The 27,161-nt window shown below is 38.4% G+C and overlaps 1 protein-coding gene across 3 annotated transcripts in view; it reads left to right on the top strand.

The window, feature by feature from the left end:
- The window catches only part of CPED1 (cadherin like and PC-esterase domain containing 1), a 307,531-nt gene extending 289,999 nt beyond the window's left edge, over positions 1-17,532 (top strand). For 2 of the 3 annotated variants that reach the window (XM_049893865.1, XM_049893864.1), the window contains exon 23: positions 14,388-17,532. In XM_049893865.1, coding sequence (XP_049749822.1) covers positions 14,388-14,606 — 219 coding nt within the window. In that variant the 3' untranslated portion in view covers positions 14,607-17,532. Of the gene's footprint in view, positions 1-9,070; positions 9,470-14,387 lie in introns of those variants that run through there. The other variant, XM_049893866.1, reaches the window with a different exon arrangement.
- Positions 17,533-27,161: the final 9,629 nt, after the last annotated feature.

Below are 27,161 nucleotides of genomic sequence, written 5' to 3'. Positions count from 1 at the left end.
TTGGCCTTTAGTTACTCCTAATCAAAAAATCTTTCATTTGCATACTAATGATTGAAACATGTCAGGTAAAACAATGTTACTTGTTTGATTTTATAATTTTTGTGTATGATTACCATGTGCAATTTACCTTTTCTTAACTCTGTTCTTAATGTATGTTGTCTGGATGGCAAGCTCCCCCAAATTGTTTCATTTGATTCTGTAGCAGTGGTATCCATTTTTGAGTTCTCCTGTTTGAGCTGAAATGTGCTTCTAAGCATTTGTCTTTCCAGTTACAGCACACAGCTGATAAGATGATCTTTCTCAACTGACTCTCTTCCTCACAAAGTCTCTAAACCCATTCATTGCTTAGGCCAAACTGTTGCTTAACTCTTGAACAGTTTATACCATTTCTGCTTCTCAAAGTTTCTAGTGCTGACACTGATGTTTTCATCATCTTTCTAAACCACCACCCAACATTTTAAATCCCTATTAGCTTATTTTATACAATCAAGATAATCTAAAACTCCTTGTAAAGAATGTTTTGATGATGAATGTAGCAAGCCAGGGAAAAGCTGATTGCTGGTCTCATGCAAAACATATTAAAGTACAGAAATTCTGTTGATAACCATTTTTCCCTCTGTGCTCATATCCTGAGCCTGGCAAGGAAAGTTTGCTATAACATAATGGCAAGAATTGGAATCAGCTGTTTAGAACCATAAGCCTTTTGGTTTGGCAGTCTTGTATCTTCAGGAGTTAAATTAAACCATTCCCACAACAGAATCACAGACACCTGAGAAGGATCACTAGCATTGTTAGAGTAAGACCTTGATATTTGCTCTTTGGTTTGTGGTCAGTTTCTGCCATAGACATAACAAACCTATTTCAGTGAGCTCTTATTTCCATAGGTGAGATTAAAGGCCTCAGGCTGTCTCTTTCATTTCTCAAGGCACCGAGAGAGAATGTATTGCCACCACAAAGCTATAAACAATTTTCCAAGTGGTGTGACTAAGTCGTCCCTTCCGATTAGAAAAGCAAATGTTTCTCTTCATGGTTGGAAATGGAATATTGTTTTCCCAATATTTATTAGGGACAACAAACTGGATCCAGGTAGCTCTTGCCTAAGAGAAGTTCTGGATGATGCCTTCAGTGACATGGCAAACATCCACGGCAAACAAGCTGAAGCCTTAAAAGGGTACAATAACATGATCAGCTCAAAACTGGCTGCAGGTGGGGCCAACCCACAACCAATTATTATTACTTGATAACTGATTAGTCTAATTGGCTGTAGGAAAATATCTGTTTTCTGGAAGAGGTAGCCACAGCTTCTGACTCAGTCACCACAGACCCTTGAGCACAACTGCCCAGCACTAATACCAGCAGGCTGTCTTCGATTCTGGCTCCATACAAAGAAGAAAAGAAAGGATTTTCAGTTCTTCGTTGGAGATGATTTCCCTCATCTTCGTCCTAGACTCTTTATCATTTAATCTTATTTAAATAAACAAAAATAAATCAATAATTGGTCCAGAAATGTTTTCCTTCTGGATTATGAACCTCAAGTTTTTCTCTTTTTCTTCTAACTTCTAAGTTTATTATCTAAACACCGTGAAGGAAAAAAAAAAAATTAAATTCATCTGTCTAAAAAAGGCAAAAATAACTGATGCAAATATAGTTAGCTGATATAGCATATCCCAGAATTTAACTATCAGCATGCTTTTTTTAATAAGTCAGCAATGACAATTCAATTTAACAGATGTTTTGGAGCATTGACTGTGTAATCATTGTACTAACTGCTGTAAAAGGAGCTAAAAGAACATCTTATAGAGCTCCCATAAGCATCTCAAACTCAACATGTCCCAAATGGGAGGGTTAATATTTTCTCTGAACTTTCTTCCTCTCTGTGTTCCCTACTTTACATTATTGTACTGCTATCTACAAACGTGAGCCATTTTTCACTCCTCTTTCTCTTTCTCCAGTCCCCTAACAACACCCAGCCAGCCAGTTACCAAGTTCTGTTTACCTCTTAAATACTCCCCCAAGTCCTTCCTCTATACCCTGTTCCAATTACCTTCATCTTGCTTATTCTGTTACTTAATCTAGCATTTGTTTTGTGAGTCTAGTTCTTGAGCTAAATAGTAGGGATTCAAAAATAAATGAGGCATATTCTCTGCCCTCAGACATTGCAGAAGGGGAGTTGTGGGGTAGGGATAAAAAGCAATGTTGTGAAGTAACATTTAAGTGGCATTTAGAGATATTTATAGGATATTGTAATAAGTACAACACAATCTGAGGGATAAAAGGATTAAGTGAACCACTCCTTCAGGAAAGATCCAAACTGATTCTTAAAGGGTAAATTAAACCTAATCGAGGTAATAGAGTGATGGTGAAAAGAGTTCCATTCCAACCCGATGGGACAATGTGAGCAAAAGTAGTTTTCAAATAACATGATATTCTCAGAGGATCACAATTAATTCTGAATATTGTAGAACATCAATTGCAAAAGAGGTCTGGAAAAGCAGGCCAGGACCAGATCATGGTAAGCACTTAGACTTTACCCTGTAAGTGACAGAAAGCCATTGAAAGATTTGAAAGAGTGAGATGGTCATATATTCGTTTGAAATAGCTAAGTCTGATAACAGTGAAGAAGAAGGATTTGATGTAGAGAAGTTAGGAGACTTCTTCAAAAGTCAGGTGAGAGATGATAAAGGTCCAAACAAGGACAGAGATTGCAAGCATAGAGAGAAATGGACAAACTTAAATCCTATTTTAAAGATAATATCTGTAGGTCTTGCCTATAGCATGACAGAGTAGGAGGAGTCAAGGCTTATTCCTAGCTTAGGTGACTGATAAGAGGGCTGAGCCGGCAAATGAGACGAAGAGTATCTGAGAAGTTTCTGGCTTTGGGAAAAGATGAGTTCATTTTTTAACACGTTGTGTTTGAGATGCCTGTAGGACATCCAGGTGGCGATCTCTAAAAGGAAGGTGGCTATACAAGTCTCAAGCTTGAGGGACAGGTTGGGGCTGGAGAAAAAGAGTTGGAAGTCATCAGAAAATAGGTGAAACCAAGAAAATTACATGATTCAGAGAAAGTTAGTGGAGTAAAAGAGCTGAGGAAGGAACTCTTGGAAACACCAATATTTAAGCAATGTTTGGAGAAACGGAATTCTCTCTTTAAATTCAGAGAATAAACTGTTAGAAAAGAACTCTAGTACAGTCTGCTGCCATGGAAAGTCAAAGGGCAAAAAATTGAGCCACGGTCAACATTGTCAAATGTAATAAATAGATCTTTTAAGATAAGGATTTCAAAAGACTCAATGTTTTTGACATTCACGAGGGCCCTTCTAATCATATTAAAAGTTGTTTCAGTAAAGTATTAGGGGCTGGAATTAGACTACAGTGGATTGAAAAAGTAGGAAAGGAGGGAAAAGTGCTGGTAAATCCTTGTAAACAAGTAAATGTAAGAAAGGGGAAAAGATATTGAATTTAGAAGAAGAAAAGTAGTCTAGGGGAAGAGTATAGGAGGAAAGACTTTGCCATGTGTATGGACAGCGGGAAAGAATCAATACCAAGAGGAAGGATAAAAATACAAGAGGGGTAGGAGTATGGGAGCCAGGGCCCCAATAATGTTGGAGAGGACCAGATCAAGACACTGATAAGAAGTTGAAAGAGGAACAAGGAGAAGAAGATCTCTTCATCCCTATCACTTTTTTTGCCCTAGACTATCTGCAATATTTTCATCCAGTTTCAACTACTCAGATCCATTCTTCATGCCTGTATCAGCACGACATTGCTACATTTCAAATCCAATGGCATCATTTAAAGTATCTGAATGGTTCTGTGTTCAACAGGGTCATTATGAGTTGGAATTGACTGGACAGCAATGGGTACAAGTGTTCAAGAGTAATCATAGAGGCTTTCACCATTCTTACACTCCTTTAAGAAAGGATCTTCCTCTAGAGCCTTAAAAAAAAAGAGCATGGTTTGGCCAACACACTGAATATGGACTTCTAGCCTCCTGAAGTGTGAGAAAACAAAGCTCTGTCATTTGAAGGCACCCACTTTGTGGTACTTTGTTACCACAGCCCAAAGAAACTAATACAGCCGATTAAACACATCTACTGAAAAGCCCAGAGTAGCACTGAACAATCACCCTACAGCGAAGCCCACAGTTGCAAATGTTGGTCCACACAAACTGTTTCTAAGTAGCATTTTAGTGCCTTATTCCTAATAATAAACTGTAAATCTCAAAAAAAAATAGATGAAAACATAATCCTGTCAATTCACAGCAAAATAGATTCCAAGGCTCAAGATGTACATCTAAATAGAGCAGTGTAGGAACCTAGTTTATAATCAGTGAGACTAATGAAGGTCATTCAAATAGTATCACGAGTTCAATGGCATGACTATGAAGCCACTTGGAAGTGCAGTTTAAGACAAGGGAGCTAGTCTCCAGGGAGTTGCATGGGCGTGCAAGATAGAACCAACAGATTAATTTAATATTACATTGGTAAAATGCTGGTCTGTCACTCCTTATAATCAATGTCTCTGCTTCTGAACAGAATCCGTACCCAGAGCCGATAGCTGAGCCCTCTCTAGGGGCAGGAGTTAAGTAGGCTCAGCTGTCAGAGTAAGAGAGCTCAGGAGTTTGGAGGTAGAGTGAGAGACTGAGACAATATGCTGATTGCAAAACTGTAAACATAAAAAAAAAAAAAAAAAACTAATTCCTAAAAAAAAAAATGAGTCTTGCCCCACCCCCCCTAATCCTCAGCATCTTTGACCCATTCAGAGTTTGGACTCCCTTCAGTCAAAATACGGCTTATGTTCATGTGGCCATGATTAACTATTGGGGGGGGCGGAGTGACAGAGAGAATTCCCTATCGTCTGTCAAAATTGCATGCTGTCCTGAAACGGAATTATGATTTGTAAGGACTGGCTTCTAACTATTGTTTGTCACTTTATTTTTATTCCGTCCCTGTGAACTCGTAGGCTACTTTTCCAACTGGTACTAAATTGTGTGACTGGATCTTGGATTGCATGTCCTGTCTGCAGAATGACTTCAATAGTATGCATTTATCTAACCAGACTATATTAGCATATTTTACCCTGTCATTCTCCTATTTTCTCACCGTATTTCCAGCCCTTCTCCGACTGCGCCCATGATCGTGGACAACATTTGTAATCAGAAGGTCCAGTCTAGGGAGATTTTGGAACACTTGCATTAGGAAAATTGGTTTCTATTTTGTTCTGTGAATCTGGAATCACATCAGAAGTTTTTTGGGGGTTGTTCGGGTCAAGTTCGGTTTTAGAAAAGGTATTTGCTTGTAATCTGCCTGACACCTTTCCAACTCACCAAGCCTTTCCCTTTCTATGCTGGCTTTTTGCAGAGTTATTTTAGATACAGTAGATAATTGACATAGTCATGTACTCAATCTGACGACTGCTTAAGTGAAATCAGTTTTGAGTGTTAAAGTTGTATGCATTTAATGGTAAAAGTTTCAGGGTTAGTTTTGTTGGGTAATTTATAACAGGTTTTCGTTTCTTTGGGAAGTCTTACAATAGCTATTGGCCAAAACCAGTCAAGTTGAATTGTAGCCATTTGTATGCCCTCTAAAATGTCTGTCTGTGTGCCCAGGCTGTTTATTATACAGAGATGTGGAAAGATCTACAATCATATACTGGGAGATCTCTTTGCATTTAAAAAGCCTATAAAAAAAAGTAAAAGTTACTTTTATACTCCAAAGCCCAGAATTTAAATTCTTGTTACAATGAGTCACAGAAAAATATGATAATCTATATATTCTATAGGTCCCTGGGTGGCACAAGTGATTGGCGCTCAGCTACTGACCAAAATGTTGGCAGTTAGAATCTACCCAGTGGAAGAAAGTCCTGTCCACCTGCCTCTGTAAAGATTACAGCCATTGAAAACCCCAGAGAGCACAGTTTTACTCTGAAACGCATGGAATCACCATGAGTCAGAATTGACTCGACAGCACACAATAACAAATTTCTATAGTTAACATATTAAAAATATATAATTGTTTTAAAACACTACAACCTTTGCTTGAAAGTCATTCATGTATGTAACTTAATGTAAGTTTGAACATTGCTATGAGAAAAAAATGAAATTTATAAGACTTGTAATTACAGAAAAATGCTGATCTAACAGGTCATCACACTTTATGGAGACCAATTTCCTTTACTATGTAATTAATTCTATTTGTTCATAATTTTAAACATAAATAGGTATAAGAGCTTGGCTGCTAACCAAAAGGTCAGCAGTTCAAATCCACCAGCTGCTCTTTGGAATCTCTGTGGGGCAGTTCTACTCTGTCCCATAGGGTCGCTATGAGTCAGCATCAACTTGATGGCAAGAGGTTTGGGTTTTTTTTTTTTTAATAATAAAACTACAAAAAGAAAGTGTTTATGTTAACAGCAATAAAAAAAACTAGAGAGTGAATTATTTAGTATTTAAAATTAGCAAAAAAAAGTCACTCATATTTAAAATAACTAAGCATTTGCCAAGCGATATATATATATATTATTGATCATACGAAGTCATTCCTTTGCCCTGTCAGTAGATATGTCTCTTTCTCAGTGATCAAATTGCCTGCCCCCAAATTAACAAAAGCATATGGAAGCTTCAAAATCATTAGAACAGGCCTCTAACTGAGATGATCATTGTGCACAAACACCTAGAGTTTTTTGACTCCTTTTTCAAGGCCTGAATGCTTCACGGATGCTTCCTAATGGCTCACTTTCATTGTTTACTGTATTGATTATGCCCCAGAGGTAACCTAACATTTGTATCACTAGCAGCTCTCTTTCAAAGCCATTTTTCAGTTGATGCTTTAGTTGGATTTTAATAACCCCAAATGGTCCTCTGCTTTTTGGAAAGACCCAAATGGGCACACTTCCACAGATGGGGATCAAAAGAAAGAAGTAATTAGCTCTACCATACAGATATCAAACATCTTTCACTCACACAGTATTTCCAAGCCTTAAAATGTAGCTAATTTCATTTTCTCCACTTTAGAGCTCATAAAAGTAGGTAATAGAAGGTAACATTTTCAAACTCAGAGATAGCAGTTTGACAGCAATGGCAGATACTGAATTTTACAAATGAGTTCAAAGAAATAAAAGCCGTGTGAACAGATTTTCATGCCCACCATAAGTTACCAAGCCTCCTTCATATGCTAAGGAACTATTCATTACATGGAAACAACATGGTATCTGACCTTGGGGAGCTAGCCCCAGACAATGTCTTTGAAGTCACTCCATTCTTATTCTTACTTCAAGTATCTTAGACATGTGTCTTTATATACTTCCCTTGACGGTAGGGACCATATCTGAATTACTCCATGTGTTTCCTAACACAGACAACTCAGGAGATTGAAAGACAGATACTTAACAGAAGAAAGAAATCACTCAATTTTAATTGTACAGGATACAGAACCATCTTGTTTCTCTGCTACTGCTTTTTCAAAAGATGAATTCTTACTATAAAAATTTGAAAATACAGTATATATAATAAAAACACACACAAGCCCCCAATTCTCACTTCTTACTCCATTAGAAACTCTATTAACAGTTTGCTACCCAAATCCATTTGAAATATACATTCTTGATTTTAATTCCATGGTCTAAAAATTAAGGCTGCCACCATTTATAGCCACTGAATTTATATAACATTGGTCTTTGTTAGGAACTACCTTATTTCTCTAAAAACAGTTTTTGGAAAAAATAGTCATTTATGAAATGCATTTTAGTCTGCAGTATTTTTTTATGAATTCTTGCAGTATGCACAGGATGAGCTAGTCTTTGTAGACGAGTATTGGATGTGCAAAATTTGGCCTTTAAGAAACCTATTTTTTGCCATCGAGTTCTAGAAAGCATAAAATTTAAGTTCATGCCCACTAAGAAACTTACAATTTTTTATAGATAAGAACACAAATAATAATACATAGTAAAATATACTTGCCAGTTTAACAAATATTTATTGAGCATGCAGTGTGGGTCAGCTTCTGTACTAGGCTCTGTGGGTTCAGATTTCTGGCCTCTGGTCCCAGGGAAGATAGACACATAGAAACTTTCAATACAATATATGCTTCCCCACTTACCCAGACACTGTACTGCCCACTTGCTCATATCGAAGCTCTAACCCTATGTAGGGATATCAGGTCCTCCACAGGAGGGGCCTCATGTATGCTTCAGAATAAGCCACTCCCATTAACTCTGTGCGGTTCCAGCAGAGGCTGCCATTTGTTCACAGTGGGGCCACCTCTGATTTCTTGTTGCCTTCCAGGTGCTAACTATGGCGCACTCTCTCCACTGCTCTGCCAGGCACATGGCTCTCTGCTGGCCACCACCTTTGCTTGTCAAGGTTCCAACTCTGTGTAGCTCTCCATGCAGAAAAGAGAGTGACTCCCTCTTTCCCTTTGTGTATGCTCAGTCAGAGGGTCCCCAAAGGCCCAGGCTCCAGTGAGTTACACTGCTTAATGAAACACGTTTTTCAGTATATACTTGTAGTTGCTCTGATTACCGGAACTCAAGCACACATACAAAGACAGCTGGGCTGGGAGACAGCCTGAATAACAGATGCCATGTGGAACTTACATTGTAACTGGGACATAGTAACACTACCTGATGTTTCTTCTTTGAGGATAACCAGCTTCCTGGCAAATACCCTTCTGTAAGGCAATCTCACCTTTCTAGAGGTGAGGCATGCCAAGTTGTATTTGAAATTGAGTAGAACCCAGCTTAGATTCTTTCCCAGGAGGCTTCTGGCTCCCATAATGAAATGAGCATTTGCTACTTTAAATTCAACCCTGAAGTCATGCAAAACAAAATAATTAAGGAACTATAACCTTTTGCATTAGGGTAGACCTTTTTCTATTTTACATGAGATTAGCATGTAAATCATCAGGCAATTGCAAAAGCCAGAACTGAAGATAAAATTATACAAACAAAATTCATCTTATTTTGGCTTCAGAACACTGAAATAATATATATATATTTTTATACTTCAATGTTATATTTATTCTTAAGTGTTTCCTTAAATAAACTTACTCAAGAATGTTCACTCATTTTGTTCTAGGTGAGTACAGACCTGCTCGAAATGGACAAAGCCTTCAGAAAAACACTGGTGCACGTCCCAGCCTATCACATTCAGGGTTGTAGTATGACCAAGCAGGGACAGAAAGAGCCACACCTAAGAGTAACCGCAACGTTGAGACCTGGTATATTAATCAGTGGCTAACTGCGAACTGAGCCCTAAATTATGATCCATAGCAATCCCTTACCACAACCCACTGATTTCACTTCTTAAGAATCGCTTGATCTGGGGACCTAATCATGAAAAGTGAACCTCCTGTAGCTTCAAGAAAACAATTCATTTCTTTGGGGTTAGCGGGGTGCAATTGGTTTTCTCTTTTCTTTGTTTTATGTATTTTGGAGCTCTGTCATTGGGTGCGTAGATATTTATTGTGGTTATGTCCTCTTGGTGGATTGAACCCTTAATCATTATATAATGTCCTTCCATGTCCCTTATGATGGAGTTTGATTTAAAGTCTATTTTATCACAGATTAATAGTGCCACTCTTGCTCTTTTGGTTACGCTTGTCTGACGTATCTTTTTTCAATCCTTTGGTTTTTAACCTCTTTATGTCTTTGTGTCTAAGGTGTGTCTCTTGTAGTCAACACATTATCCATTCTGCCACTCTGTATGTCTAGACTGTGCATTTAACCCACTTGCATGCAGTGTGATTATCCATAGATATGAAATTACTGCTGTCCTTTTGTTATACTTTTTTTTTGTGGTGTTGACAGTTTCTTGGTTCTGCTTAATTTTCTCTGCTGAGTTCTTTTTTTCCTTGGATTGTCTTTTCCTTTGTTTTTGTCTGTTTTGTGTTTACTGAGTCTTTTTTACTTTCTTCTTCTTTATTTTGGTGGGCAGGTTTGTTAATTTTCTTTGTGGTTACATTTATCATCCTATGTTTAAAAGTCTTTTTTTTTTTTTAGATATCACCGTGACTTCCTCTCCATCTGGAAGTTTTGTAACTACACCATTCGTTCCACCTTTTTGTTTTGAAGTTGCCATCAATTTCAGATTGACATCTCTGGTTCCGTTTTTGGTTCTGCAGCTTTATTTATTGAGATTTCTGTATTTGGGTGGACATCTTGGTGATGCCATCGTGGGGCTTAATCTCAGGTTATGGGTTCTCTACTCAAAAGACTCCCTTTAATATTTCTTGTAAGGATGGTCTGGTTTTTATAAATTCCTTTCATTTCTGTTCATCTGGGAAAGTCCTAATTTTGCCATAGAATTTGAGAGGCAGTTTTGCTGGGTATATGATTCTTTGTTGGCAATCCTTTTCTTTCCGGGCTTTATATATGTCATCCCATTGCTTTCTTGCTTGCATGGGCTCTACTGAGGGTTTAGTCTTATTGGAGTCTCTTTGTAGGTGATATTTTGTTTTTCCCAAGCTGCTCTCAGAATGCTTTATCTTTGGACTTGGAAAGTTTGATTCTGATAAGCCTTGGTGATTTTCTTCTGGAGTCTATCCTGTATGGGGTTCATTGGGCTTCTTGGATGGAAATCTTCTCATCTTTCATGATATTGGGGAAATTTCTTCCAGCAAATCTTTAAAAATTTTCTCTGTGCTTTTTGTTGTCTCCTCCTGTTCTGGAATTCCCATCACATATAAATTATCTCTCTTCATAGTGTCCAACATAACTTTTAGACTTTCTTCATTTTTTTTTTTCATTCTTTTTTCTGATTATTCCTCAAACAAGTTTGTATCAAGGGATTTGTGCTCTATTTCATTAATTATTTCTTCCACTGTTTCAATTCTACTTCTATGTCCTTCCATTGAGTTATCGATTTTGAAATTTTTTTGTTAATCTTCTGGATTTTTAGTTGCTCTTTTGTATGATTTCTTATTGTCTATTTAATTTGTCATTTTGTCTTATTGTCTATTTAATTTGTCAATTGCTGAATTCTTCTAGGGTTTTGTCTGTGCTTTCCTTGATCTCTTTAACAGGGCTATATATAAAATATATAAGCCTTCTGAATTCCTTATCAGGCAGTTCCATTACCATCTCTCCTCAGGGAGATTCTCTGCCCCTTTATTTTGGTCATTTGGTTGATTCATCTTGTCTTGTTTCTTTATATGATTTGATATTGTGTGCTGTCTCCAAGGCATTAAGGTGTTGTTTTATTTATTTATGATTTGTTTTGTTTTATCAGTGCGGGCGGGTCAGGCATGCTTCTGTGATCACTCATCCAGTGGCACAGGGACGTTCACACTTCCTGCCCCCAGTTAGATGGAGCAATGGTGGGCAGGGTGAGCCCTCATCACTGTTCACTGTATGTGTGAGACAGTTGAGGACGTACTCTGCGGGCACTATCCAGCAGCATGGGAATGCTTACAGTCGCTCACCAGGTCGACAGGCAATGGGCAAGGAGCAAGGTGGGAGTCCAGGGGTCACACAGGCACTCTCTTTGGCAGGGGGAGCAGGGGTGTAGGTAGCTGGGGGTTGCACAGGCACTCTTTCCAGTGGGGCAGGGGGTGGAGTGGGAGGTCAGAGGTCTCACAGACACTCTTTGGGTGGGGGAGGGGTAGGTTTAGGTGGCCAAGGGATTTTCTGGCTGGGGAGGGGCAGGGTGGGCAGCTGGGGAGATGAAGGAGAGAGAAAAAAAAAAAGAAGGAAAAATAAAGGGGGGAGGGGGTTCATCTATTGCTCCATACTCCCCACCTGCCCTACCAGTGAGGCACCACCACTGGAGACTTGCCCTATCTCTAGGTCCTGGTTCCCTCCCTTCTCTGTGTACACTGGGATTCCTGAAACTCTTATCCTCCTTCCTGTACTTTCCCCCTTTAGCTCCAGTTCATGTCCTGCTCACCGTGCCTCACTCTGGGTATGTCAACAAAGTTTCTCTGTCTCCTATTGGGGGTTCCATGATGTTGTCTTCCCGTGTTCCTCACCCAGGGTCACTGCTGGCTTTGTCTCAAAATGGCCCCACTGTGCCAGGCTGTCTGGCAGGGTACCTCTACTTCATATCTCTCCCTGTTCACTGCTGTCATTCAGTTTCTTTTTCTAATTGTTGTTTGATCTAATTCTATATCCTTTCATTTGATGCTCAGGGTTCCATTGTTGCCATCTATATCTGTTTCACTTTGTTTCTCAGATCTTTGCTGTAGAAGGATGGCATGGTGCATCTCAGTAGGCTGCCGTCTTAATGCAGTCCTGATATTGGTTTTAAGATGCATTACTATTATTTTTCTTCAAAATGGGAATAGCTTGATATTTTTCTGGTATAGCGTACATTGTTTGTATTAAAAAAAAAAAAAGAAAAGGTAAGAGCCAAAGTTACAAAGAATACATTTAAAATCACCTAGAAACCCTGGTGGTGTAGTGGTTAAGTGCTATGGCTGCTAACCAAAGGGTCAGCAGTTCAAATCTGCCAGGCACTCCTTGGAAACTCTATGGGGCAGTTCTACTCTGTCTTATTGGGTCGCTACGAGTTGGAATCAACTCGACAGCACTGGGTATAATCCCTCCATCCTAAAGTCACTACTATTAAGGTACTGGTGTAGATTTTTTTTTTACATGTTTTTATTCAAATAGTTCTTCTAAAATTATATGCTCACTTGCAACATAACTAAAAATACTTATTTTCCAAATAGATATAATGTGCCTTTTCCCAAATATTCTGTTTTTTAGAACTGTTGTGTTTATCATTATTATTGTTACAGTATCTTACACGGGTTAAAAAATGTGTTCCTAAAGCATTATAAAAATAAAACCCGTGGCTGTCGAGTTGATTTCAACACATAACAACCCTATAGGACAGAGTAGAACTGCCCCATAGAGTTCCCAGGCAGTAAGCTTTACAGAAGCAGACTGCTGCCATCCTTCTCTCATAGAGCAGCCGGTGGGTTTGAACCACAGACCCTTTTGATTACCAGCAAAGCCCTTAACCACTGTACCACCAGGGCTTCTGAGGCATTATAAAATACTCAAAAATATAAAAAGAAAATCCATGTGAGCTTGCGTTGATTTCATTGATCAATAACAATACTTTGTGTGAAAATATCAGCAGAGAAAAAATGACTTACAATTGCAATAAATGATGGAATCGGCTATTTGATATTCACTTAGATCACAAACCTTTGTAAAGACACCCAAAACATCTTTGCCAATATTTCCTCCTCTTCTTATTCCCTACTCTCCAACCCTCCTCCCTATCTCTTTCTTGGTCCCCACCTCACCCTCTCTATTACTGTTGCTGCTAACAACTTGACTGCTACTAACCCAGTGATTAAAGCTGACAATTACAAAATGCCACTCGGGCAACTTTTAGCAAAAAAAAAAAAAAAAATACAAATAGATTTTAGATATAGCTCCTTTCTCTGTGTGTGCAGTCATAAAATATCTATGAATGGAATTAGAAAAGAATTATATAATATGTATTGCCTCTGAGGAGGGATTTGAATGACTAGAGGTTGAAGATGCAAAGACAGGGAAAAAAGAAAACCTTATTATATACTATCTATGCTTTACAAATTTTGAGCCAATTGAATGTATTGCCTACTCAAAACATTTTTAAAACACAAAATATATGTACATACGCACAAACAAAGGTAAAGTCATTAACTTACTAGGGCACAGCATGGAGTCCCTGGGTGGTGCAGTTAACATCATCAGCTGCTAACTGATAAATTGGAGGTTCAAGTCCACTCAAAGATGCCTAGGAAGAAAGGCCTGGCGATTTACATCGGAAAAATCATCCACTGAAAACCCCGTGGAGTACAGTTCCACTCTGACACACGTGCAGTCGCCACGAGTCAGAATCAACTCCATGGCAGCTGGCAGGACACAGTGAGCTCCTTCAAATTCTATCATGTACTAAGTGCCCAGAGAAATGAAACCACTAATTTAACAACGACAGCCACTGGACCTGTAGAATTGTTTTTTCCTTTTCTCTGAAAATAGCTTTAGTTCCCATCCTATAGAAAGATGCCATGATGGGCTGGATTAGCAGTCCTGCAAAAGCACACCAGGGTCTTCTGTACCGCGGTGCTCCGTCAAACTACACGTTAGTGTCTGGCCTGCACCACAGACACACACACACACAGCGGCACAGTACAGATTCCATCTGACGCTGTTCCTTAGTTTCACTGGGACAGCCACCCTGAAGTGAGAAAGTGGCAGAAATTCAAATTTCAACCTTGGTCGTTTTGAAACATAAGTGTACCTGGTTCTTGGTTATGTAAACCATTTTCTGTGCCCTTTTGGTGACATCTGTGTGACAGAGATGATGTTCGAGTTTGAGCATTAGTGATACTGCTCTACACTCAGCTTAAATGTCCTTGATTTTGCCTTACTGATTTTTCACTCTTTATTTGCAGGTAGTGAAATCAAAGTTATCCAAAGAATATCACTTTATTAAAATGAAACAATCAAGGAACCATATCGTGGGGAAGTATTTCAGCAATCAAAACAAACTTCAACAACTACGAGACTCTGTAACAAATTTTCAATCTCCATACCACGTCAGAGGTCCAATTAATCAGGTTTGTTCTGAGATCCTTCTCAGCAGGATGTGCGCAAGTAAATGGACTGCGTAGACGCCCTGTAGGAGGACTGAGATGGGAGCTGGATTCAAGACACTCAGCTGGATGCTGGTCTGGGAACCACATCCTGTACATTATATGTACTTCAGATCGACCACACACACATGCACACTGTCACATACACACACATACACACACCTATGTACGTGCAGATTTTTTTTAAATGCACTTTTTTCTTTGCACAGCTTTATAAAGTCAAGATATGCACCAGAAAATCCCAGTTGGTTTCAGATTGAAAGACAGAGCTAGAAAATGGTTACATGAAGTATAATCATAGACTAGGACCACTGTGGGCCAGGTGTTACATTGGGATAGTAAAGAGAAATCTAGATACTCAAATTGTGTGGAAAAAAAGAGGACAATGCTCTTGAGTAGGTGTTATCTCCTCTGTAGGTACATTAATACAGAAAAGAGAAAAAAGCAATGACATTCCATTTGCAAGCAGACATTGCACTTGTGTCCTTTACCAGGAAACAATGTGACGTTGACAATGGCTTTGGCTTTGTGAATCAAATGCTTATCAAAAACATTTCTTCCCGTGCTTTTTAAATTTGATCACTGAAAGGAGAAGAATAAGAATGTTTCACAAGGGAATTCAGAGAGATTCTTTGAGAGAAACAGGGAATGAAATATTTTACCATCAAAACACCAGTATATTTGCCTTTGCACTCTCTGTGTTCTTCATAAACATTCCCCCCTGTTGAGTCTGTGAACTTGGATGGGTAACTGCAGTCAAAATGGAGTAAACGGAGTGACTTTAAAGTGAGGAGCAAAATACAGGTCCTCATGTATGACTTTATTATGTTTCATTGATGATATTACTTAAGAAAGCTTTTGTTTATCTTTACAGCCCCATATAAATTAAGATTACAGTTACCTTTTATGTAAATATTTTGCAAAGGGATTAGGCCAATTTTCCACAAAGCATTTGTCTGTGTCATAAATAATACTATATCACTAGTAACTGTATTTTTATTTTCCTGAATAATTTGAGCGATTATATCTAATCCAAATTTAGAGTAAGCAACAAATTATTTATTAAAACTATGGCATATGTACAAAACATATCTAATTCTAGTGTTGAGAATTTTCTCTTCTATATTTTAAGTTCAAAATGGCAAATTTCTTTACTGTATACAAATGCATTCTTGTGAGATAACATCTCACAGTTATAATGGATTTTTAAAAGATAATTTTTCTTTAGCAGGAAAAGAAAAAAGCTGAGAGGGTTAATTCAATACATAGCTGAAGTTACCAAATGTACAAATACCTCAATTCCACTGTTGTTGTTGTTAGGTGCTGTCAAGTCAGTTCTGACTCATAGTGACCCTATGTGCACAACAGAACAAAACACTGCCCTATCCTGCACCATCCTCACAATTATTGCCATGTTTGAGCCCATTGTTGCAGCCATTGTGTCCATCCATCTCATTGAGGGTCTTCATCTTTTTTGCTCACCCTCTACTTTACCAAGCATGATGTCCTTCTCCAGGGACTAGTCCCTCCTGATAACATGTCCAAAGTACATGAGATGAAGTCTTGCCATCCTCCCTTCTAAGGAGCATTCTGGCTACACTTTTTCCGAGACAGATTTGTTCTGGCAGTCCATGGTTTATTCAGTATTCTTCGCCAACACCATAATTCAAAGGCGTCAATTCTTCATTGGTCTTCCTTATTCATTGTCCAGCTTTCACATGAACATGAGGTGGTTGAAAATATCACACTTGGGTCAAAGTGACATCTTTGCTTTTTAACACTTGAAAGAGGTCTTTTGCAGATTTGCCCAATGCAATACATCCTTTGATTTCTCGACTACTGCTTCCATGGCGTTGATTCTGAATCCAAGTAAAATGAAATCCTTGACAACTTCACTATTTTCTCTGTTTATCATGATGTTGCTTACTTGTCCTGTTGTGAGGATTTTGTTTTCTTTATGTTAAGGTGTAAACCATACTGAAGGCTGTAGTCTTTGATCTTCATCAGTAAGTGTTTCAAGTCCTCTTGGATTTCGGCAAGCAAGGCTGTGTCATCTGCATATCACAGGTTGTTAGTAGGTCTTTCTCAAATCCTGACGCCACAATGAGTGACCCTGCTAGTATTTGAAATACCAGTGGCATAGCTTCCAGCATCACAGCAACACGCAAGCCACCATAGTAAGACAAACTGACACGAGTGGCAGTCAATTCTATTACCATACAGAAAATAAAACAATTTTGATTGATCAGCTTCTTAGTATGAATATCAACCTCCTTCAAATACTCTATTTTTATATATATTTTTATATGAAGACAAATGTGAATTTATATTTAACTGTCTTAAATTATATTTAAACACAAATGTCACTTGGTGTAAACAACACACATTTGCATCTTACAGATGACAAATTTTTTTTTAAAAGAATGTTATGTAATTAACTACAAATGGAAGATTTTTCTAGTATCTGCAGCCATATGCAAGCATCATTTTTAGGTTTTCAATGATCTAAAGAAAAGTGATATGAAATACTGGCAACTTATGCAGCCTCTCCATGGTGTTGTAACATATGATATACTCTTTAGCAGTACTGCATTCAATGGATGTTTCATGCTATTTCCTATGTCAATGGAACTGTACAAATCTTTTGACTGAGGTTAGTCTGGTATTTACCTCTTCACTGTTGAAATAATAGTGGATTTTTAAAACAATTGTAGTAGTGTTATTAATAAATGTCTTACTATTGCCTGTGTTCAGAAAGCATCTTTTATTTCCCTTTTTACAGGAGGTATAGAACCATACAAACAGTGATCACTTGGCAGGGATATTACCATGTAGATTCAAGGATGGGAGCGTGGTTAAACAGGATTTACTATATATAGTTCCATCCAACCCTGATATTCTCTGAGTTTATGATCAGAGGGACTCCCTACTGTATAAACACCAAAGCCTTTGAATATAATATAGTTTTTTTTTTTTTTGCAAGGTAAGGCACTGAAATGGTGAGGATCATTTTAATTATTCCTTAACTGAAGAAATGACTTTAAAAAAAACACAAAACTTGAGGAAATAGGTGGTTGTGTGTGTGTGTGTGTGTTAGCCAGCTCATAAATTTGAGTGGAAAAAAATTGAAGTGTGCATTTTTACATGCTTTTAGATGTTAAAGCAAAGGGAGTATTATGGGTGAGAACTGATTAGTATCCAATCTAAATTAAAGAAAACATAATATTAAAATTAGTAATAACTGCATAAACATTTCCAGGCATCACTGTTGACATTTTGTGTGCCTATGTATATGCCTGTGTATTTGTTTATGTGCCTGTCTGTCTGTTTTTAAAGGTACAGTACAAATAGGCAAGTAAGATCCTCTGGGGATTGCAGAATTCTTGACAACATACCTCATGAGAAGACACCACTGTCTGTCAGTGCAGGCTTCCCTGTTACTATGATGTTCAAGAGTTTCCAGACTAAGAAAGACTAGAAGAAAGCCATGTCACTCTACTTCAGAAAATCAACCAACGAATACCCCATGAATCCCCAAGTTCCAATCCACAACCCATCATGGGGATGGCCCAGGACCATTCTGTTGTACACAAGGTTGCTGTGAGTAGAGGGCCAATTCGACAACAGCTAAAATTAACAACAATGTGGTCATATGAAAAAAAAAAAAAAGCTCACCATGGTCCACTGATCAGGTTTACATTTGGGTCATTTTATCTTCCTCGTGTTCACTGCTCACGTGCCTAGCAGTCTTCTCTCTAGAACAGTGATTCCCACTTAGAAAGCACTGGAATAAAAAAAACCAAAAATCTTGGAGATAGAAATAGCTCTGGTATTCTTCATAAAAATATATATATATTTTTTAAGTTCCATTTCACTGAAGGATTCCAAGGAGAAATAGAGATCAAAAAGTATACAAACCAATAAAAGTTATTTTAAAGTGGTAAAACTTTGGGGGCGGGGGAGGGAAGGTGCGGAGGTGGCTAATTCAGTTATGAAGTTAAGTGCCTGCATAGATAAACCTGGATTAGAATCTTATTCAGTATTATCCTAAGGGCTCTTTAAATTCAGCAAATGATAAAACAATCATCAGTACCTAAGATTTCTCTCTGTGAATTTTTATCTTATAAAAACGAGACAAATTTTAAAAAAATAATTAAAATCAGTGGCTAGGATTACTGTAATCAAAATGAGAAACATCACTTCGAGTGAGTTCCTGATTGCTTCAAAAACCTATATTCAAGTATAAAACCCCACCACCAGAGAGTCTACCGTTGTGAATGGATCAAGGAGTAATTTCTCTGCAAATGCTGCTGTAGTTTTATAGGCTTTTTTTTTAATGTATATTTAAAGTTCAAGTGGTTTTGATTGCTCTTAGAAACTAAGGCATTTTGATGGATCACTTCAGCTTAAGGGGATGAACCAGAAGTTGTCAGAAACCCCCAAAACCTACTGAGGACTGCAGGATGCCGCCAGAGCCTAAGAACTAGATTTTGTACTTGGCACGGCTTCCAAGGTTCCATACTGTCAAAGAGCCTTTTATCATGTTTTTATTGCTGCAGTAACAGCTATTATCAACTTCCATATTTCTTTTATGATTCATTCACTTGGTGTAGGGGGCTTGTAGAACTCATTTTTTCCTAACTGATGTTGACCATGCAGTCCTCCTAAAATGGTACTCCATTTGTTTTCTTTATGATTGCTGAAATATAAAGAATTTGTTTTACGGCTCTATTAAATGTCAGATTGCTATGCTTTAACACACTCAATACACAATCAAAATACTAATTCTTCAAGCTTATCAAGAGTATTTACCTGAAACTCAATTTGTAGTGTAATTGAAGATAATTACTTAAACTCAACTAAAGGCAAAAACAAAATAAAAAAGCACCCACATTTAGAGAAAATGCTATAAAAAGTTTCCCACAGGGTGGTCGTATTTAGGTAGATTAGGTTTTGAATTTGATTAATGCTGACTGGCATTTTCTCCCATGTCTGTGGCACTCTTTGCAAAGAACTGTTTTCATTTAACTTTTAAAAGTCTTTTTTCCAATCCTTTGTTTAATATATCTGGGGGAAAATATTGCATTTTAGATGAGGTTATGAATAGACATTTAATATCTCTAACCAAGATATTTTCTTGGGAAATTTGTGTGTAGCATCACATTATTTTTTTTATTACATGAAAAAGCCATTCCTATTAAATCCATAAAAGTATTTGCTTATTTTAAAAAGCAAAAAATTATAAACTGATTACTAGCATGCCAGAATTCAGAAGTAACATGGTTTCATAAATATAGAATGTATTCAGTTGATTCTCAACTAGGTAGTGGCTTATTTTATGGTTGGCTAGTGAAGTGCATCAATTTGATGCAGCTTTTAAAGCTAGCCTAAAGGATTTAATGGACTGATATGTACTTATTTATATGTTTTGTCTAATTGCATTTTCATTTTGTTTTTTTTTTTTTACAATAAAATCTATTTGAAAACTCTGGACTGAAATCTCCATGTATACTATCAAGGTCAACATTTTATTTACAGGCTTAAATTTAACTTTTTATTCTATCTGTAATTTACATGCTTCTATAATTAAATCACTCATTTGACAATTAGAACAGAATTTAAGAACATTAAAATAAAACCGGCATATATTTTATTTTCAATCTTGTACCCACTAATATAGATACAAGGCTATTTGGTTTCCAGTAGATCCTCTTAAGAGCTGACGATCTAGGGTTCAGCATTCTTCCTGACTTCCCTTTTCAGTAAGTATTGATATAAAAAAGGACCCCTGATGGCGCAGTGGTTAAAGCAATCTACTGCTAACTGAAAGGCTGTTCAAAACCACCAGTGGCTCCCCAGGAGAAAGATGTGGCAGTCAGCTTCGGTAGAGATTTACAGCCTTGGAACCCCTGTGGGGTCACTATGAGTCAGAATTAACTCGATGGCAGTAGCTTTACGGATACAAAAAGGTGGTACAAAACGCCAAAATTGAATCAATGCAGCTTAGTTTAGTCCAAGGTCTACCACGATCAGAACAGGGTGGAAAGCGAGGCTTTTACTCCAAGAGTTGAGGCTCCTCCTCCACTGGGTTCTAGGGCGGATAAAAATTATAACCACCCTTTCCAGATGTTGGACATCTCTTCAAACCTCTTCTTAATGTACAAGTCTCTTTGGAGGGTCTCATTCCCAAAGAAAAAGTAAGTAATAATCTAAAAACTTTATTGGATCCAAATTATAACCTAGATTAACCAAACAGCATCTGAACGTGAGTTTAATGATAGCTTCTTATTCATAATCAAGAAAAATAGAAAATGTCCTCTAAGCACCAATATAGTATGCCCTTTGGAGAACTTGAAATAGCAACCCATTTTTTACTACATTTATATTTCAGCCATAGAATTATTCTCCGACCCCGACAATTTGTGCTTGTCCTTACCTTTGCTTTTGAAAGGGAATTTACACAGTATTTTCTGGTGCATTTAATATGTAATACAATGTACATTTTAAAACTCACATTTTTATATTCTCCTTGTTGCCTTAATTGCACGTAACATGAAGCTTACATTTCAATGGGTATGGACTCTCCAGTTTTATAGTACCATGAAAAGAGTATGTGAGACTTTTGTTAAAAATCAAGGCCTGTGTCATTGGCAGCACATGAAATTATTTGCAGCAGTTTACTTCTACTTATAAGATAAAATTTGGTCTGAATTGAGAATAATACGGAGGTAAATTGAAACAATGCCTTTGTAGCCTAAAGTGAGTTTAGTCATCAAATGGCACAAATTTGGGTTCATCGGTTTCCACATTTGCATACCCAGTGGGGAAAGCCTGGTCTCTGTTCATACTTGCCTCTGAAGAATACCCATTTCAATGTTCACATTAGTAATCCAAAATCTATGGCATGTTTTTAAAAGGGTGTGGATCCAATACTTACACAAGGTATTCCTGCCAAGAACAGGAATTGTTTCAATAGGATGGAGTTTCCAGGGTCATGTTATTGGTAAACACCCTGAACTCTGTCTTGGCCACCCACCCCATAAGTAAACTGAAATCTCCCATAAATTATTTACAGATCCTGAGATGAGGCTGATACAGACACTGCATCTCAGGTTCCTATTCTCAGAACAATGGGCAGTCTCAAGTAGGTGATTGGCCTAAGTGATGTTTTTCTGTTTCCTGAAGTCATCGTAAGCCTTTGAAGTACTGCATTTCTTGAAGTAGATTTCTCTTCCAATGGAAGCAACCCTGGGCAGTCATCTTCAGTAAGCTGTTATCAAATACAGTGAAAATAAATACCTCCCTCTGACCACTGAGCACTGACTTGTTATGCTGCCTCTGCAGACAAGAAATCTAAAATTGTGCAGCCAAACCCAGGCCTTCCTGGGTTTGTGTCTGGGCAGAGTGTGTATCAAATAAGGGGCTCAGAAAACAGGGGGTTCTGGACTATTTTAAACAAAAACTCATACTCAGTAAAAATACACTCACAGAGATATATGTAAATACACACAAAATGAAACGACAGGCAGTCCTCAGGTTTACGAACATCAGATTTATGGACATCTCTCACTTGTCCTTCACTGTTCTGCAAATTTGTCCTCACTTGGGAAGGACTGAACCAACCCCTACTCGCAACAAATTCTTCATCCCAATCACCTTTGCTTGCTGCATGTACAGTTTTTAAATCACTGAAAAGGCTTTCAGCCGTTTCTTGAACTAAAGTAAGGCTAAATAAGAACCATGTGCACCTGTTCCAACTTACCTACAAATTCAACTTAAAGACACTTTTAGGAATGGATCTTGCTGGTAACCCGAGGACTGCCTGTAATAATCATATCAATTGCATTAGTTCCTTTAAAACATTCCTCCTACTTTTGATTTATAGCAGTGTGTAAACCCTTTTGTATAGCAGGTTCTCTATCTCCGGATGCCTTCACCAGGTGCTCGTCTGGACATGTGGGGAATGTGGTTCGAGGCCTCTGCCAAGCAGCGGCAGAGACGGGAGGAATGTATTAGGGGAGGTGTCTGCCAGATGTTTCTCTTGGGAGGTGACAAGTGACCGATCTGCCAGAAATCACCTGAATGAGGAGATGCAAGGAAAGATTGAACTGCAGTGGCATGAGGGCTCCTATAAAGAGAACTTGGGGAAGAGGAGGCTGGGCACTCTGTTTTGTCTGAAACTAAATGGATAAATGCAGTCCTTTTGGTGGAAATTTTGGGAGGAATTTCTGCCTGCGCTCTGCCCCTTTACCCCCTTCTCTACCTCACAGCTTTGCCAAGGGGCTCTGATCATGTGGGGCTTCCCACTGTCAAATGCTGACATGCATGAGGAGCAAGATGGCAGCATCAGTGTAACTGAAACCTGTAAGATGTGGCAAAGGGTACCGTTAAATAGAAGGCCATTGCTGAGATCTCAGTTCTACAGCTTATCATGTTAAAACATAACTGCCTCCCTCCAAGTCCAATTTCTATTCAGGATCCATCCCCAACTAGATTTATTTCCACTGTTTGTTACTTCCATGGTCCTTTGTCCATCTCTATCATTGCAATTATGACATTTTATTATAGTTATCTATAATTATCTATTTATTTCCTACCCCACTGAACTGAACTTCTCAAGGCCTAGGACTGACTCTGAATTTTCTTCTAGTATATGGTGTCTAACAAAGAGAGGACAATGGTGGTTCCGTGGTAAAATTCTCACTGTAGCATGTGGACGGAAGTGGGGCATGATAGGTGTGCTGGAGAAAGTGTGAGTTCTACCAAATCAGCCAGGTTCAGTGGGGAGGACGCTGGAAGCTCAGGTCGCTGCTGAAATCTGGTGCAGGACCCTGAGGCTTGCAGTCCACAAAGGCCTAAGATGCTCCAGGCCTCTTTGTTGCTTTCTCCACCCTGCCCCTAGCAAAACTCGCTTTCTGGAAAGTCATTTGTTGTTATCAGTTGTCACTGAGTTGGCTCCAACTCATGACGACCCCACGTACAACAGAACAAAACATTGCCTGGTCTTGTGCCAGCTTCATCTTGAGTCCATTGTGGTGGCTACAGTGTATTTTGAGTGCCTTCCAACCTCTGGGGAGCCCTGGTGGTGCAGTGGTTAAGAGCTCTGCTGCTAACCAAAAGGCTGGCAGTTCAAAGCCACCAGCTGCTCCTTGGAAACCCTTTGGGGCAGTTCTACTCTGTCTTATAGGGTCTCTGTGAGTCAGAATTGACTTGATAGCAGCTGGTTTGGTTTTGGTTTTCCAACCTATGGGACTCATCTTCCAGCACTATATCAGACAATATTCTGTTGTGATCCACAGGATTTTCACTGGCTAATTTTCGAAAGTATATTGCCAGGTTTTTCTTCCTAGTCTGTCTTACTCGGGAAGCTCTGCTGAAATCTGTCTGTCATGGGTGACCCTATAGGTATTTGAGATACCAGTGGCATAGCTTCCAGCATCAGAGAACGCACAAGCCACCACATTACAACAAACTGACAGACAAGTGGTCAGAAGTCATACCCAGGTCTAAATGAGTAATAAGGTCTCAAACCTCAAGTCCTTACAAGAGTACCGAGGGTTTAAGAGACAACAAGGTAAGAAAATTTCAGTTGTGGAATTTCAGGTATCAGCAAGCCAGAAATGGGACTGTTAGAGGTGACAGTGAGCCTTTATGGCATCAAATAACTTACCCCAAAGCTTTTGCCATTCCCGTATCAAGAATGGAGGAGACAGGGAAGCAGCTAAAGGAATGGCCCCAGTTAGAGCTGTCTAGGGTGAGTGGGAAGATGTCCATGCAGACTGCCTTTCTGGCATGCTCTCCAGTGGGGCCCTGCTTCTGATCTTAGAAATATTTCTATTAGCTTTCTTTTTCTACTGTACTGTTGTCAAATGCAATATTAATGTGGCATCAAAATTCACTTTTATGTCATAAATCTTTCTTTAATTTTATATATAATAAGTGCTTACAGATGCAAATCATGTTTAAATAGAGGACATAATGATTAAAAGAAGCACTGTCCATATTGTAGTAATTGTGAAAGCAGCTGTTTCAAGTTAACGTGTGTATATTCCCAGCCTTGTGTATATGAGATACAACTTAATGTCAACAGTACATTAACAATGCAACTGAACTTAATTATGAAATTGAAAGCACTATGGGTAGAGAGATCACATTTTCACTGAAAAGCATAGGTAGGGAGACATCTGTTTCTGGTGAGTTTCAAACGGGTACTTGCTTCTTTTACACTCACCGGTTCTGTACTTTTTTTTTTTTTTTCCAACAATGGAATAGCTGAAAGATTTCTCCATGTGTTTTTTTTTTTTTTTTTCCTAAAACAAGATGGCAGATAGATTCTTCAGCCATTTAATTTTGCAAGTGGCATTAGATATGCTATTTAACATGAACCCGGGAAGTATAAAGATATCTGCAAGGCATGAGAATGACAGTCTTCTATTTCTCACAGATCAGAACATGCTTTTGCACAAGGCTAGGTCTGGAATTAAGTGGGATGGATGGGAACAGAACGGAGAATAGATTGACAAGATTGCAACTGATCCTTACAGTTTGGTGTGGAAGAAATGGAGTATTTATTTTTCCATGCATATGCCAATTGTCTCTGGCCTCCAGATAGGTAAGGTAGCTTGGTGGCCTAAGAATAAACTACAAAAACTTCTATCATTCTGTCTCTTTCATGCAAATGAAAGTATAACTGCTACCTAAACAGCCTAGCCCACTTTGCAGTGTTTAGTTCTACGTTGTACTAAAAGATGATCTTTGGCAAAAGTTTTCTTGGGGGAATTGGAGTCAAACACTTAAAAAACCAATTCTTACAATTCCAGAAGGATCAACTTTTATTTTTGGTCTAGAACACTACTTGGGAAGGTAAGCCAGTTTTGTCCACCAGGCTACAAAAATGAAAGAATAAAGGGAAAAAAAGGAGGAAGTAACAAAACGTGAGAAGAACACTGAAAGGAAAAGAACGAGTAAGAGCAAAGAAGAAGAATTTGAGGGAGAAGCAAAGGGGGTTTATGAACTCCAAAGACATGGTGGCAGATATTACTTGTTGTCATGATCATCAGTCAGACAGAATAATCTAGAAGGTAACTACAAATTCAGCAAGTAAATCTTAGAAGCTATGCTACAAGCAGGCAACAAAGGGTCAGAGCCTCCAGTTCAAAACTAAAATTTTCAGTCAATTATTTAAATGTGTGTTTAGCTTTACAGCCATTAAGTAATTGCATTGCTGACAGAATACAAAGACACTCTTAATCAGAGAGAGGATAATTGTAGTCACAAAAGGAAAAAGTCTCATTTTGTATTAACTAATCTGATTAGTGATACGTTTGAAACTGCCATTTGAAAAGGACTAATCCTTTTCTTAGCTTAATCTTTAGAATCATGAGGGTTTTCTTATTTCAGGAATAAACCTAACAACTGTACATCATTTGCTAATTGTATTTCTCAAATCTCCCAGAAATAAAAGGTATCTTTTATTATTATGAATAAAGTGTTCCCAGTATAGGAACTTAGTCTTTTAAGTTATCAAGCTAATTCAGTGAATACTATATTTTCAGTATAAAGTTGCTCAGGGTTCAACTTTCTCTCCCAGATATACTGCCAATTGCTTTATACTAAATTGTTGCTATTGGGTACTGCTGAGTCGACTCTGACTCATATTGACCCCAGGTGATAGAGCAGAACTGCCCCACAGGGTTTTCTTGTCCGTAATCTTTTTGGAAGTAGATTACCAGGTCTTTCTCCTACAAAGTAGTTGGGTGGGTTTGAACTGCCAAACTTTTCAGTAGCAGCTGAGCACTTAACTACTAAAGATGACCAGTCTGGAAATCTAAAATAACATCTGAAATGTCCAGCATTGTAAATTGCCGATACATTTCAAATAGCATCTATGTTCAAAAACCATGATTTGAAACATTGGATTACCACATCGACTATGGCTTTCACCGATTAGCATGGCATGACAAGATACCAGACAGTGCCTACAGCTACCAAAACTTCTGATACTGAACAGCCATTCCAAAAAGCAACTGCAATAGTGCAGAGAAGTATCTCAACGCCTAACATCAAGACACTTTCCAAGTCTTACCTGGGTTGGCCATTCTGCAGTGATCTTGACAAAATGAGTGCTACCCTGCTCCATATACTACACACGGGTTTCTTGTCCTTTGTCCTTGTCTTCCTCTTCTCCTACTTTCAAACTAACAGATTGTCTGGGTACTCTGTGCTACTGAGATGAGGATGGCTGAAGTCGCTGGACGGTCAACCTTCCCAGACAGTGTCAGAGCAAATGACCACAGTGCAGCTCCAGGCAAGTACAAAACTGCACGCTGTGGGCGAGCACTCACTGGCCGGACCAGCTCGTATTCTAAGGACTTTAAACAAGGGGAGCAGTACTCCCACCAGTTCTAGGAAAGGCAGACCATTTACCAAGGAAATTACATTATCAACAAAAAAAATTTTTTTTTATTCGTTGGATCCTTGCTGAGGTCTAAATACCTTTAATAGATGCACTGAGACACTACAGAAGATTGACAAGAGAGACTCAGTTCAAAGCATTTAGATCAAGAATCTCAA

The sequence above is a fragment of the Elephas maximus genome, chromosome 8, assembly GCF_024166365.1.
Source record: "Elephas maximus indicus isolate mEleMax1 chromosome 8, mEleMax1 primary haplotype, whole genome shotgun sequence".
NCBI classification, from domain to species: Eukaryota; Metazoa; Chordata; class Mammalia; order Proboscidea; family Elephantidae; genus Elephas; species Elephas maximus.
The sequence above is the reverse complement of the archived record's forward strand: the minus strand, read 5'-3'. Positions and strand labels throughout refer to the sequence as shown.